Source organism: Macrotis lagotis, chromosome 6 (assembly GCF_037893015.1).
Source record: "Macrotis lagotis isolate mMagLag1 chromosome 6, bilby.v1.9.chrom.fasta, whole genome shotgun sequence".
Lineage (NCBI taxonomy): Eukaryota > Metazoa > Chordata > Mammalia > Peramelemorphia > Peramelidae > Macrotis > Macrotis lagotis.
Genome location: NC_133663.1, coordinates 160,429,157 through 160,445,512, shown reverse-complemented (window position 1 = coordinate 160,445,512; position 16,356 = coordinate 160,429,157). Strand labels below are relative to the sequence as shown.

The 16,356-nt window shown below is 31.4% G+C and overlaps 1 protein-coding gene across 2 annotated transcripts in view; it reads left to right on the top strand.

The window, feature by feature from the left end:
• Positions 1-16,356, top strand: part of UGGT2 (UDP-glucose glycoprotein glucosyltransferase 2) — a 206,053-nt gene that overhangs the window by 89,886 nt on the left and 99,811 nt on the right. For both annotated transcript variants that reach the window (XM_074191915.1, XM_074191916.1), the window contains exons 13-16: positions 1,143-1,262; positions 2,968-3,053; positions 10,223-10,358; positions 16,208-16,339. In XM_074191915.1, the coding sequence (XP_074048016.1) occupies positions 1,143-1,262; positions 2,968-3,053; positions 10,223-10,358; positions 16,208-16,339 (474 nt within the window). The remainder of the gene's footprint in view (positions 1-1,142; positions 1,263-2,967; positions 3,054-10,222; positions 10,359-16,207; positions 16,340-16,356) is intronic.

The window sequence follows — 16,356 nt, the reverse complement described above, 5'->3', positions numbered from 1 at the left end:
GTATTGTTATATGAGTACCCCCATTCATAACTGAAATAGCAACTCTTTAAGGGAGATGGAAGTAGCAGCTCTTTAAGAATACCAGTGCTTTATGGAATGGCAGAAAGGAATAAGCCTTGCTCCTAAATTTTGCCTGTCTAAATTAGTCTACTCTTTTTAGGGATTTTTCAGTGCCAATTACTATTGTTATTTCATAATGAAATTTGAGATCTACTATCAAGATTCTTTTTCAGTTTTTTGTTGTTTCTCTTGCAATTTTTGATTTTTTGTTTTGTTGTGTAAATTTTTTTCTTGTTTTTATTCCTTGGATAATTGATTGCTACTACATTGATCTTCCATCAATGTTATACTAGATCTCCTGACTAGAATACTTCTGGTTGGGGCAGCTATGTAGTACAATGGATAGAGTACAAACACACACACACACACACACACACACACACACACACACACACACATATGTATGTGTGTAGATGTATATATACATCTACACACAGACACACACACACACACACACACACACACACACACACACACTGGTTTGCTACTAATTTTCATTATGACTTTGGGGAAGCTACTTCTCTGGGTCTCAGTTTCCTCTTGTGTATAAGTGTAAGCATAGCATATTGAATTGTCAGAATTAAGTCAAGAAGGAAACAAAGGAAACTCTAAACAAATTACTTAAACTTTCTAAGTCTCAATTTCCTTACCCATAAAATAGAGAATAATAAAATCACTTTCAGGGTTGTATGAAATGAAAAAAGTACTTCAAATATTTTGCAATTCTTAAAATACTTAATAAATTCTAATTATTGTTACTGATTTTGTTTATTGCTATGTTTAAAGTCCTTTCCAGTACTGTGAGTCTAAGATCTATTCATAAAATTCTCACCAGCAAGAACATTAGGAAAACATTTTTTATAAAATAAAGTATCTATGTCTACTATGAAAGTAGCTAGGCAAAAGCTTAAAATGGTAGTACCCATGCACCAAAAGTTGGTTTCAAAGCAAATTACAAATGAGGACAAAGAAATGTATGCATGCTCTAAAAAATACTTTTATTCTGTTTTATTTCCTAGTTGTATTTCATATGTCTACCAAATATTAAGTATCATTTTTATAAATTATGACTTATTTTCTAGTGGGTGAATAATTTAGAACAAGATGAATTATATGCGATGTGGCCATCAAGTTGCCAGGAACTTTTGGAGCCAATGTTGCCTGGAAATATACCCTCAATAAGGCGTAATTTTTATAACCTGGTAAGTTTTGAGTCTTAAAAGCCTATAAATTTCAAAGAAATAGCAGTCTTTTGGACTTATCATGATAAGCTAAGCCAATCATTGGGAAATTGGGATATGGAAAGTTTTTGCAAGAGTATTATAAGTTATCACAAAAAGTGTTCAAAGTAACACACTTTCTAACCAGAGAGAGCAGAGATGGAATAGACAATAGCTATGGCAACCTGGAAATTCAAGAACAGCATCTGGGGTAGTATATCTAAGCACTGACCCTTGGATTATGGGCCAAGATGTTGACTCCTATTAAAGAATATCAAAATGTTTTACATAAACTTCCTGAATTATAGACATTCCCATCTTTTTTTTTAGTTCCATAAAACAATTTTTAGAGGAAACTCTTTTAGGGTCAGTTTCATAACAAAAATGTTTTCAATGGAAGATTTGTATCTGTGCAACTAAAATTTGAACGGCAAAAACCTTAATACATAGAAAACGATGCGCCTGCTAACATATCTAAATTAGGGAGATTGTGGAATTGTCTTCAGAAAGAGGGCTTTAGAATTAGAGGGGAGGGGTTGTCAATGACTAGAGAATGCTGACATTCTCTAAGGTAAGAAAAGCTAACTTTCTGACCCAGAAATTCCCAAACCTGTAATTTCAAATCTAACTAGAGATGACAATTCTTAGGTGAATTACTCATGCATTTCTTTTCTCCCTGAATCAATGGGGCCATAAAGGTACAATCCATTTTTCTTAAGGAACAAAGCAACTGAAAAGAAGTAAAACATAAAGTAAAGTGTGATTTGGGGAGCCAGATGCTCCAAGCAATGAAACAGTTTGAATTTGAAAGAATTCCTAAGGATTTCCCAAAATCATTTTTTTCTGTTTTTTTAATTTTCTTCTTCAAAGGGAACAAGTACAATAATTAGATTGTTTTTGTTGTGAATGCAGATGCTTATCAGTAAACATATAAGTTTATAACTTTTATTTTATTATATAAAATATAATAACATTTCTCTGAGACATTTAACAACCAATTAAACTAAGCCTTGTAGTTTGTTTAGCCTTGTTTTGTTGCCCTACAAGAATAAATTCAAAGATGGAGGAAATCCTGATTTTTAGTTTAGATATTATCATGTTGTAAGGTTTTTTTATTCATGCCAAATATAGTGATATTTGGGTATTAATTTTTTAATCCATTAGTAAAAAGATTTCTTATGCTCCAATGCAATATTAATATTTGAATTGAAAAATATTGAAATTTTGAATGTTAAATTAACAGAAAATAATGGAGGCTTGTAAGTTATGATTGATATTTTCATAAATGGCATTGCATAAATTTTAAATTAAATATCATGTCCTATCCCACAGGTGTATCAGGCTTTTTTGATGATAAAGAATTCTGATTTCTTACTTGTGAAGTTTTAGAATAGACACAATGATATATTCCAAGTCTAAGAAAACATAGTTGATGAGGATGGATATACTTTCAAAAATGCCATTAATGACATTGGTATTGATTTCTGGTTACTAGAGTTTTGAAAACAACATCACAAACAATAAGTTTGATAGCTGCTTCTTCCAAAATGTTTACATTAATAGAGAGCTGTATTTTGCAATTAATAATTTCATGAATCAAAAGCCAAATTGACTTTATATTTTGCAAGGGGAATAGTGGATATTTTAAAATTAAAAATTTAACCATTAAATTCTGTTTTCTTCTTAGGTTCTTTTTATTGATCCTGGTCAAGAAGTTACAGCACATTTTGTAAAAATTGCTGAATTATTCTATCACTATAAATTCCCTCTAAGGTAATTATAAATTCACAAACTTGTTCTTTTTAATGAAATGTTTCTTTAAAAATTAAATTTAAATACAATTGCTTAAGATGAACTATCATCTTACCATTAGGGTAGAAGTCAGAAAGTTTCAGTAGTTTATTTTTAAATCTTTATTCCTGAGAGACTAAATCTCTGAATTTTTCTTAAAAGTAAAAAATAGCTAGAATTTTTAAATAGCCCTTCTTAGTCTTCTAAATTCTACTCAGGCATCATGTGGTCATTGAAAGCATGTACATATCCTACCTCTCAGCATCCCCAAATTAACTTAATAATAAAATTTTTATGCCTTCTCTATAGAACAAAAGTTTTATCATATCTCCCAAAACTTTCATCTTTGTACTGCCCTCTGATTATGCCCTTGTTTTGTAAGTACAACTTTCACATGAATCTAGTGTTTCTTTGATTATTTGACTAGGATCTAGATAAAAATAGCAGGAGTCTTACCACTGATCATATCCTATATTTAATGATATTTTCAGGTGGCTATTTTCTAAAACTTTTGATTTTATTCTGTTGTTTTTGTTACTGTTGGTTTAATTTGGTACAGACTTGATATTTCTTTAGTTGGGAATGTCTGGTCAGAGAATTTTATCTGTCCATATCCTGCAACTTAAAATCTTAGACAGTTGCCTAGGTCCCCAGGACTACCTGACATTGATAAAAATTTTCTTTCTTTTTAACTTTCCCTGCTAAGTCTTGTTTGCAATCTATAAAAAAATGTAATGAGTTATGTGGTTTTATTTTATATCCTTCTAATTTACTTGTTACTCTTTCTACTGATCATCTACAGAAAGCGAACAGTTCCTTACCTTTTTCACAAGGCTTATTATCTTTTTCTTTTTCTTGTCTTGATGCTATATCTAGAATTTCTAAAACTGTAGCATATAGTGGTAGAACTTATGAATAGCCTTCCTTTACTCCTGATCTTAATGGAAAGTCCTCTATAATTTCTCCAATATGAATAATTCTGATTCTTGGCTTCAAGTAGATATTATTTATCATATTTATTTCCATAGTTTTTAAAGTCTGCAACAAAAATAAGAATTCTATTTTATCAAAAGCTTTTCCTGCATCTATTTAATAATTATGTGAGATATATAATTTTGGTTATTGATCAGTTTAAAATATAATTTTCTTTATTCACTTTATAAGATTTTTATTCCCCTGATCAAAGATGCATTGAACAGACCAACTTATATAAACATAATGAATCGGTTAGAAACATATTAATTAAATTAATTAAACTTTGACTGTATCTTATAAAAGTGCCAAACATAACAGGAATATGCATAGTCCTTTTGGTTATTTAACAATAGGCAGAGGACTATCACATCTAACTTGCCTAAAAATTTGGTCAGTCCTTTAATTTCTTTCAATTTTGTCTAGATTTGAAAGGAGTCTCCTTTAAGACTTCCAACTATTATCCAACTATTATCAATTAACATTTCTCTAAGTATTCGAATTTTTTTCCTGGTGAACGTGTGTGTGTGTGTGTGTGTGTGTGTGTGTCTGTGTGTGTCTGTGTGTGTCTGTGTGTGTGTGTGTGCATGCATGTGTGTGTAATTAGTTTTATTTTATTGTCTATAGTTCTTTGAAGAATAATGTATTTCCTTCAACAAACAATCATTGAACTCCCTAAGAAAACATCTCCAGGGCCTGATGGATTCACAAGCAACTTCTACCAAACATTTAAGGAACAATTGGTTCTAATTCTATATAAACTCTTTGGAAAAATAGGGGGAAATGGAACTCTGACTAACTCTTTCTATGAAACCAATGTGGTGCTGATACCTAAACCAGGAAGAGTTAAAACAGAGAAAGAAAACTATAGACCTATCTCCCTGATAAATATAAATGCAAAAAATCTTAAATAAAATCTTAGCAAAATGATTACAACAAGTTATCACTGGGATAATACATTTTGACCAAGTAGGATTCATCCCAGGAATACAGGGTTGGTTCAATATTAGGAAAACTGTGGGTGTAATCAATTATATCAACAACAAACTTAACAGAAATTATATGATCATATCAATAGATGCTGAAAAAGCTTTTGACAAAATACAGCACCCATTCCTACTAAAAACACTAGAGCATGTAGGAAGAAATGGACTGTTCCTCAGAATAATTAGCAGTATCTATCTGAAACCATAAACAAGCATTATATTCAATGGGGAGAGGCTAGAGGCATTCCCAATAACATCGGGGTGAAACAAGGGTGCCCATTATCATTACTACTATTCAATATCCTATTAGAAATGTTAGCTTCAACTATAAGAGAAGAAAAAGAAATTGAAGGAATTAGAATTGGGAAGGAAGAGACAAAACTCTCACTCTTTGCAGATGACATGATGGTATACCTAGAGAATCACAAGAAATCATACTGGAAACAATTAGCAATTTTAGCAAAGTTGCAGGATATAAAACAGACCCTCATAAATCCTCAACATTTCTGTGTATGACTAGCAAGATACAGCAGGAAGAGCTAGAAAGAGAAATCCCATTCAAAGTAACCTCAGACAATATAAAATACCTGGGAGTCTATTTGCCAAGGCAAACTCAAAAACTTTTTGAAAACAATTATAAAACACTTCTCACACATTATATCAGATTTAAAAAAATAATGTATTTTCCTGTTCATTTCTTTTGATTATGACCATTATTATTTTCTTGTCTAGTGTCATTCATGTCATTTTTTACATGTCATTTTTATTTTTTTAGTTTATCAGAGGCATAATCCTTTATTTTAACTCCATGTGAATCGTTGTGTTTTGTGTTTCTTATAATTTACATATTATTAGAGTCTGCTTCTTCTAATTAATTCTATTGTACTTTATATTATAGATGAGTATATTCCATTCACTTTACCATTTTATTTATTAAGTATATTCTTTGGTTCCATCCTATTCTTTTGTCCTTTTCTCTCTCTTTCTCCACCTTCCCCCCACCCCTTTTCTTTCTTTACAAGAAAGGAAACATTGGTGATTGAAATAGGTTTGTAATTAATATTGTAATAATGGACTTCTTAGTTCCACTACCCCTTTTCTATTCCCTTTATTCATATTTAAACAATTAGTTCTTAATTTCTATGTTTTTCCTTTTTAATCTTCCTTTCATTATCAATCCTCCAAAACTGAAATTTGTTTTTCTCATAACTATTCTTTCCTCACCCTCTTAAAAAACCTTCCCCATTCTCTATTCCAACCTATTTTTCCATTGAATTTAATTAATATGTTTCTTAGATTCATTGTGCTTGTGTAAGATTGTTTGTCCAACCCATCTTTGAACAATTCCAGAAAGAATGAGATTCATACCTTCCACCTTCACTTTGTATACTTTTTTCTTACTTTGAGAAATAGTACCTTCCATTTTCCTTTTTTCCTCTTCTTCTTTCCTCTTTATGACCATCAAATCAGAATTTATCCATACTCCCAAATCCTTCATCTAATCTCAACTCATCTTTCCTCATCTCATTTAATATGTGTTTTTGATCCTTGAAGACTTTAAATTTTTGAAGGATTTCATTATTTTTTAAAATATGTCATTTATCATAATATACCACCTTTTATTTATTCAAATCTATTTACTTTTCTGATTTTTCTTGACTCTTTGAATTTCTAAGTTTTCTTTTTTTTGAGAGGCAAATGGGGTTAAGTGGCTTTCTCAAGGCCACACAGCTAGGTAATTTTTTAAGTGTCTGAGGTCAGATTTGAACTCAGGTACTCCTGATTCCAGGGCCAGTGCTCTATCCACTACGCCACCTAGCTGCCCCGAGTTTCTAAATTTTCTACTCAATTATGGTCTTTTCTTGGGAAGTGTGTGAAAATCTTTTCCATTGAAGGTCCGTTTTCCCCTTCCAACTAAGTTTTGCATGGTAAGTTATTCTTGGTTGTAAGTTTCTTTTTTACCTTTTAGAAGATTATATTCCCAGTTCTCATCTCCTAAAGTGTAGTAGTAACAGAAAATTGCTTCATATTGTTTGTGTTTATTCTATTTGAATTTCTTATTTCTGGTTATTTACAATAATTTTCTTTGACATAGAAGCTCTAAATTTTGGCTGTGATATTCCCAGAATTTTTCATTTAGGAATTTCTTTCAGAAGCTGATCATGTATGGTATCTTTTTTACTCTGGACAGTTTTCATAATAGTAGAAGTGAGAATGAGGAGGAGGGGGAAGATAGAAATTGGGCTAAGTCTTGAAGGGAAACCAATATGTAGGGGTGAGTAGGAAGAGCATTCTAGACATGGGAATAGCCAGAGAAGAGGCATAGGCTTAGTCAATAAGGTATCATAGTCAGGAAATAGTAAGAATACCAGTGTCACTCTACTGTAGAAGATTCCAGGTAATAAAGAACCATGAAAATCAATTATGTGATGGGTGGGAGTGAATTGATCAGACTGCACTTTTGGAAAATTCTTTTGGCAACTGAGGGAAGGATGGATTGGTGTGGGGAAAAACTGGAGATAGGAAGAACCAACAGACTATTTCAGGAGTCCAAGGCAAGATAGCTGCATTACATTGTTAACTGTCTAACTTAAGAAATTGAGGCATATTAAAGAACTATTTAGAAGGCATAATCAACAAGGCTTGGTACTGATTGGATATGCTAAGTAAATGTGTGAGAGAGAAATTAAGCATGATAATCAAGTTAAGAACCTGTGTTGGTGGCATCCTTGGCAGCAACAACACTCGCAAAAGGGGAAGAATTAAAAGGAAAGATAATAAGTTAAGTTTTGGACATGCTTTCTAGGACAGTTGGTTTTGATAGAAGCTAATTTATTTTTCTTTTATTTTTTAAATCATCTGCTTTTATCCTAACATTTTTTTATTATCACATAGAATCATTCATTTCTGTTTGGTCTATTCCAATTTTCAGGGAGTTTGTCTTCAAAAAAGTTTTCTTTCCCTTCTTTTCTAGGCTACTAATTCTCCTTTCAAGCCTTTACTCCATAGCTTCTGTTTCATTTATAATTTCTTCCTTGATTTCTTTTTTAGTACTCTTATAGACCTTGTGGTTGTCATTTTTTTCTGAGACTCTTCTCAGAATAGTTATGGAGTTATTTTCTTCTAGATTTTCCTCTTGGATTCATCTTTATTAAAAGGAAAAATCTCTACATTTTTAGATAACATAAAAGACTATATATCAATATGGTCTTTGAAAAAATATTTTTTTTAGGTTTTTGCAAGGTAGTGGGGTTAAGTGGCTTGCCTAAAGCCACACAGCTAGGTAATTATTAAGTGTCTGAGGCCAGATTTGGACTCAGATATTCCTAACTCCAGGGCCAGTGCTTTATCCACTGCATCACTTAGCTGCCCCTGAAAATTTTTATATTTTAATTTTTAATTAACAAAAATCAACTTTTCCCCCCTCCCATTTCATTCCCAACTTTGTTGAAAAAGAAAAATGAAAGTCAAAAAAAACAACAACAAAATTCCCACATTCACTATCTTCAAAAATTATATCTGTCTCATTCCGCATGTTAAGTCCCATCACCTATAAGTAGCATTTATTAATTAGTAATTAATACTTTTACAATTTTACATTTACATTTGTCTACTACAAAGAAAATACAAAGTAAAAAATTAAAATGTCTATTAAATTTTAATTAGGTCTATTTTTGCTTTTGTTCATCTGAGATCATGATTGTTCTCCCTGCCTATTTAACTTCAACTGAAGCATAATAGATATTGCTCAAGTCTCTGTTTTTTAACTCATATGTGTCTTTTGGTTTCAAGTATGTATAAAACATATTATTGGATTCCGTTTTCTAATCCATTCAACTATCCACTTCTTTTTTATGGGTGAATTCATAACATTCTCATTCTTTTGATTTCTATTTTGCCCTCTGCTTCTAAGATATCAGGGCAGGTCTTCTTTATAATTTCTTGAAATGTTAGTTGTAATATCTTTTTGTGATCATGGTTTTCAGGTAGTCCAATAATTTTTAAATTATCATTTCTAAGTCTATTTTCTATGTCACTTATTTTTTTCACTGAGATATTTGCCATTTTCATCTATTGTTTTCATTATTTCAACTATATGTTATGGTTTCTTGATGTTTCATGAGGTCATTATCATTCATTTGCTAATTTTTAATAAATTTGGCAAATTTTTATTTTTAAGGAATTATTTTCTTCTGTGAGTTTTTTACCTTTATTTCCCATTTGGCTAGTTCTTCTTTTTAAGTAGTTCTTTTCTTCAGTGATACTCTTTGCTATATGGCCAAATTATATTTTTAAAGTGTTATTTTCTTCAATATTTTTGTACCTCTTTAGCCAACCTGTTAATTATCTTATCATAATTTTGTAAAATAGTTCCTTTACCACTCTTATTTGATTTTTTAAAATTTTTGAGTCCAACTTGAACACAAAATTCAAAGTCAAAAAATGACCCAGAAAAAAATGAACCAGCAACCAAACAAAGAACATGGCTTTAAAAAGCTACTATGCTGACAGGGGAGATTGACAAACTCAGAAGATAATGAAGTCAAAACAGCTACAAGCAAAGCCTCAAAGAAAAATGCACAACAGAAATTTCTGGAAGAGTCAAAGAAATGGCAAAAAAAATTTTTTTAAATCAAGTAAGAGTGGTAGGAAAAATTGGAAAAGGTAATGAGAATGATGCAAGGAACATATAGTTAAAATAATGAAAATTTAATTATGAAAAATTATTTATCTTCTATTTCTTACTTGATCCTCTCATTTGTTTTTTATTCCACCCTTTATGTCTCTCCTATGTCCATTTGGACTTTATGCTGTATAGTATGAAATGCTGATCTATATTTACCTTCTGTCAGACTCTTGTAGTTTTCTTAGTAGTTTTTTGTCCAATAGTGGGTTCTTATCTCAGTTGATGGTATCTTTGAGTTTATCGAATTTAAACTTCTCTACATTATGTTGTAATCTTTTCCAGTGATCAACCTCTCAATTTCTTAAACTATATTAAATAATTTTAGTCATTATAACTTTTTTTTAGTTTGGGATCTGGTACTGCTAGGCTCCTTTCCTTCCCACTTTTTAATCATTATTTCCCTTGAAATTCTTGACCTTGTTTTCCTCCAAATATATTTCATTATTAAAAATATTATGGTACTAAATAAATAAAATTGTTAAATTCATTTATTTTCTTCTCCCCAGAATAGGTTTTGTTTTCATTCTAAATACAAGTGATGTAATTGATGGGCATGATGATGCTGGAGTTGCCCTTTGGAGAATTATCAATTACATTATTGAAGAACATAATGTCACACAAGCTTTTGTTGCTATAGCAAAGGTGAGTTGTAGAAGGGGATAACTTTAGATAATTAATTTTATTTCCCTTTGAATTTTTATCATGTAAATTTAGGAAAAGAAAAATACTGTGATTTGTTGTCCAGTTTTTTGTTTGTTTTAAATAGGGAAAGAAATGATATTTTTAAATAGGTGTATGTTCTTATATATAGAATGAATCATTGCTTTTAATAACTTTATATATTGTTGTCCTAAATTTATTTTTGTCTTTGTGGAGATCATATATTAATTTATACCTCCACTGAGGTCCTACCATAATCTCTCATTATGGTATTTTAAAGTGAATAAGTTTTGATTCTCAAAAGTTTCACAAGTAGAATGTAATCCTTGACAGGCCCTTAATTGTAGTATTGAGACATTGGGCATGGTGACCATCAAATGATATTTTAAAATAAAATTGATTATGTTCTAAGAAATATAAAATTACTTATGTGGGAGTTATTCCTAAGCTAGGTAGCGATCCAGTCAGCCACTGACTTTAGGAACAAAATCTTAAATTAATTAAAAATTAAGAGAAGAGGGGCAGGTAGGTGGCACAATAGATAGAGCACCAGCCCTGGAGTCAGGAGGACCTGAGTTCAGTTAGTTAACCTCAGACAGTTAATAATTACCTAGCTGTGTGACCTTGGGCAAGTCACTTAACCCCACTGCCTTACAAAAAAAATACCTGAAAATTAAAGGAAGAAAAATGAGGAAAATATAATAGGTAATTAATAGAATTCCAAATTTCCTTATTCAAATGAGTTTTCAAATGTCAAAAAAATAAAAAATGAAGGAAGGAGCAAATATCAACACCAATTATAAAAATATATACCAAAATATATCCAATTTATATCAATAGTTATACTAATACTAGAACATCCTAGAAATCTCTTCTGTTGATAAACATTTTTCTTTTTATCAAGTGGAATGATATATGGTTGCCAAAAATAACACCAATAATACCTTAAAATCTTACAGAGAAACTTAGTAGGGAAACTATAAATACTATCACTTCAAAAAACAAAAAGAAACAATACAAGCCAAAATAAAATTAAAGATAGCTGGAAAGCCACTCTTAGCCAGTATGAATATGCAACAGAAAAAAAGGCAAACAAAAATATGGAAAGAGCTGTAAAGATTTTTCACTCGAACATCATAGTTCACATTTTTCCTTCTTGGGAAAATGGAAATAACAATGAAGAAAATAAAGTTGTACAAAATTTTCTGGGTTCTACACCAAGCCCACATTGAAGATGTTTATATTATAAAAGGTAATAAAATGTAGGTGGTATTGAGGTATTGATTCTGAGAATCTAGGAAAAAGGAAAAGATGTCAAAGTTGTGGAATAAAATTTGGACCTTTTTGCCACCCAAAATAGCAATTGAGAAAATATCATCAGTACTTGCTGACCTATATGCCAACTTATTTCTTTTATGAAAATTTTATGAGAACAAACTATATATATATATATATATATATATATATATATATATATATATATATATATATATATACTTATCAAAGAGATCATTGATAACATTTACTAGAAGGAAGGCACTGGCTTCTAATATTCCAGCTTAAAAATTGAACTTTTATAATACTACAAATACTACAAATGACTGAAAAATTAAAATATAAGGTACCACTATGCTTTTTTGCTTATTGACTTTAAAATGCCTTTTTATCCATTAAGGAAATCCCACCCTAAAGACTGTCCAACAACAAGACATCTTCCATGAAAATGTCAAAAAATATAAAATTTCTTAAAAGCTACAATATCAGTTTTAATTTTCTCTGATTTTTTAATGCCAAGTGAGACACAAAGAAGGGAGACATATCTATTTGTGAGTATGTTAAATAGAGGAATGAAAATGGAAAAGGATAACCTGTTGATGGGAAATCCTACAGGTGACACCTGAGTGGGAAAATGAAACAGAAGCCAGAAGAGTTCTGGGCAAGGACTGGGTTTGTTTCCTTAGTTTCTATTCCTGATGCACAAGCCTGGCCCAGTGTAAGTGATTGATAAATGTTTGTAGACTGATTTAAGGAATATGCATAAATTCTCTTCAGAATGCCTTGGGGACATCCATGAAAATATGTCCATCTGGATATGAGGGAATGGAGGACTGAAGTTCAGCAGAGATATTGGATCCGGATCCTTGGGAGCCATGTGTATAGAGAGATGATGGTCAAAGTCATGGGAACTGAAGAAATAACCAAGAGAAAGAACTTAGAGTTTGTTCTTTCTCTTGGTTATCAAATCTTCAGTTCCTATGACATTGATAGTAGGTATGAGGAACATGATGGTCCAGCCAAGGATCCTGATGCATCAAGGTAGAGAAGTAGGAGAAGAATCCAGGAAGCACAGAAAATAAGAAGAGGTTCCAGAAGCGATAATGTCTACATTGGCACAAGTTGCATTGATTCAAGTTGAAAGTAGTTTGAAAAAAAAGTTACTGAAGTTAGTGAAGAAAGCTGGAATGATTTTTCCATTTACTTTTTTGAGGATAGCTTCTAAGACTTCATTTTGTGTTTCCTGGTCAAATACCTTCTTAAAATCAACAAACAATTGACCCTGGAAGATATACCTTTCATCTATATACCTGACTGTACAGAAATTATTTTCTGTAGAAAAAAAAATCTATGAAAACTGTCTTTTCTCATATTTTGACTCAGGATAGCCTCAATTTGTGAATACATCATTTTCCTAAAGAAGAAAAAAGTAGACATATGGATTGCAAGGTGCATATATATTTTTGGTTTCTTAAAAATAAAACTTTTCCATTTGTTCAGAATTTTTTCCACTCTGAGATTTTGAAAACTGGTCGTCATTTATGTTTAAAAACAGTATTACCTCCTGTACAAATTGTTTCTCAGCGCATTAACAAGCTCATCCTGACTATCTTTTTTAAATATCATGGTCCTACCTTATTATAGTACAACAGGAATTGAAATTGTAGAGTACAAAAGTGGTGGAATCACTGTCATTGGCAATGAGATTAGAATTTTACATTTATTTTTTACCTAAAGTTTCATTTCACATTCAATTGTTTTCCCTCCTAAGTTTCACTTTAGTTGTATCCTAAGCTCCTTCCTGGCCTATTTCTTCTCCACTTCTTTCTACAGTCTAATGAATATCAATTTCCATTATTTTCTTCTGTAAATTTTTGTAGATTCAGCTTAGTTTTATCCTAATTTCCTCCTTGGCTTATTTCCTCTCAACTTCTTTACACATCTAGTAAGTTGATTTTGAATATCAATTTCCATTATTTTTTTCTGTAACTTTTTGTAGATTAGTATGTACTTTAATGTGGTTGCCTTTGACTGCCATGCTTCTCAGTTTGATAAAGAGATAACATTTTCTGGTTCTTTTGCATTATATAGTCTTTTAGGCCTTTTTGTTATGGCAAGAGTTGTAATTGCTTAAATTTTTCTAAGTAAAGGTCATAGGACTGATGTTTTTACTTTTGTTGATTTCCCATTTTTAAGTCAATAACTTGTTTAATAATTCAGATAAGTTGTACTTTCACATGGTATTGCAATTTCATTTTTATTCCTCTAATTACTTTTTAATTTTGACCTTTGCTCTGTCAAATATAGGAAAAAATTGTTCTCTTTTGACTAAAACAATTAATAATTAATAAATTGATTTTTTGTATTTATGATCTCTGTTTACTGTTTCAAGTTCCTTCTAATTTTCTTATTGTTAAAAATGTTTAAGATATATTAGCATGAGATTTTTGAAGTCTTACATTTCTTGGTCCTGAATATTTTCTTGTTAATTGTTGCTTTACTTATTAAAGCTAACAAGTATAGCTTGTAGGACTTTATCAAAGATATATTTTGTCTACTTTGTCAGATAGATTTTGAATAATTTTTTTAAATAAAGAGCAGTCCATTGAAGAGAATGCCTTAAAATGCAGTTAACCAGGGGTGGCTAGGTGGCGCAGTGGATAAAGCACCGGCCCTAGAGTCAGGAGTACCTGGGTTCAAATCCGGTCTCAGACACTTAATAATTACCTAGCTGTGTGGTCTTGGGCAAGCCACTCAACCCCATTTGCCTTGCTAAAACCTAAAAATAAACAAACAAACAAATAAATAAAGAGGTGGAAGGTGAGGAAGTACCTACAGACATGAAATGTCAGCATGCATTTTCATATGTGGCCACCATAATAATGTAGTTTTATTTAACTTTTATTCTGTAAATTAAAACTTTTCACAAAGTAGTAGTAATATGAAAATGTTTATAATATAAAAGTAAAATACAGAAATCACTTTTTAAAATTTCTGTTTAATAAAGGCAATGGGGTTAAGTGACTTACCCAAGGTCACACAACTAGGTAATTATTAAGTCTGAGGTCTGATTTGAACTCAGGTCCTCCTGACTCCAGGGCCTGTGCTTTATCCACTGTACCACCTAGCTGCCTCAGAAATCACTTTTGAAAAAGCTGTAACAGAGGTTAATGGTCAGAGAAAAGTAAAGTTTAAATAGTAACCTTTTGTTACATATGAAATATTGCCTTTTATTAAATATTCATACTAAATAGTTCACTTAAGAAATTTTAAATATAAGTGGGAGAATAAGATTCAGTTTCCAAGAATACAAAAAATATATAAAATAAAATATTACTTTATTTAATAATTATAGTTACTTATCTGACTATAATGAATAAACAAATGAATAGTGAATGCATTTATTAAATGCTTACTGGTGTACTATTATTTTGTTACATATAAAAATATGTGCCAAGCAGTGTACTGGGGATACAAAATAAAAATCTAGATAGTTTCTATTTTCAGGGAGCTCACACTTTAATTTAGAGAGACATCATGTAAGGATGGCAAGGATATGGTGTTAGGATGGATGATATGAGAGTGCCAAAGGACTACAAGGAGCAGGGTAGTCAGTAAAGCCTGAGGGATTTCAAAAGGTAAGGCAGAGAGTCAGAATTGGCATTCCAACCTAGCAGCAGAAGAAGCTGAGCTGTTGATTTCCATATAATTCAGATAGCCACTGAGCCTCAAGTCAATAGTCCTAAACAAGAGACTGAGGTGCCCCCGGAAATGGGGTTCTTCCTGCCTGGCCATCTAGAACTGAGGGAGGGTACAAGAAAAGAAGGTGAGGGCAGCCCTGCCACCAACTGTATGACCATAGCTGCTCTGAGACTACCCGGGGCTGAGGGCTGAGCGTGGCCATCTATTAAGCAGATTTTTTAAAAGTCCTTTTTATTTGCTTGATGACAATGTAGTATAGTAGAAAGAGGACAGGATTATGAATCAGGAAACCTAAATTCTAGTCTTGCTCTCTCACTACTACTCTGTGTGAACTTGTGCATTTAAGCTCTATAAGCCTGAGTTTCCTCATCTATAGAATAAAGGAATGACAAAAGAAACAGTGGATAGGGCTCTGGATGTGGAATCAGGAAGACCCCACTTCAAATGTTTAGTAAGTACTTAATGTCTCTCTTAGACTTGGTTTCCTCATCTATAAAATGGGATGAGGGTAAAAATAGTATTATTTCACGTGTGGCAGTCAAATGCTAGATCAAATGTAAAGTACTTTGCAAATGTTAGTAGATGATAATAATTCTTATTCAATTCTTGTATCTACTTTATCTTTCTACTGAATGCATTTTTCTAGAGTAAATGAGATATTACTTATTTTTTATTTTCTAGAGGATATGAGAGATTATTCATGTAATTATATATTACTGATATGTAACCTTTATATATATTTTATACAATTACAAGATATATTATGCTCTTTAGCCATTTTAACCAAGACATATAGCAGTACAAAAGTAAACTGGCTATACTAAGGGTAAAAAATCATATTCTTTTTTTCACAGATGTACCACAAAGTGAAAGAAGATGGTTTATTGACTGTGGACATCATTAAAAGTGTTTTTCAGAGTACATTTACTGATGCTAATCTTCAGGATATCCTGGGAGTCCATTCTGAATATGACAAAAACAGAAAGGTATTATGAAAGGCAGG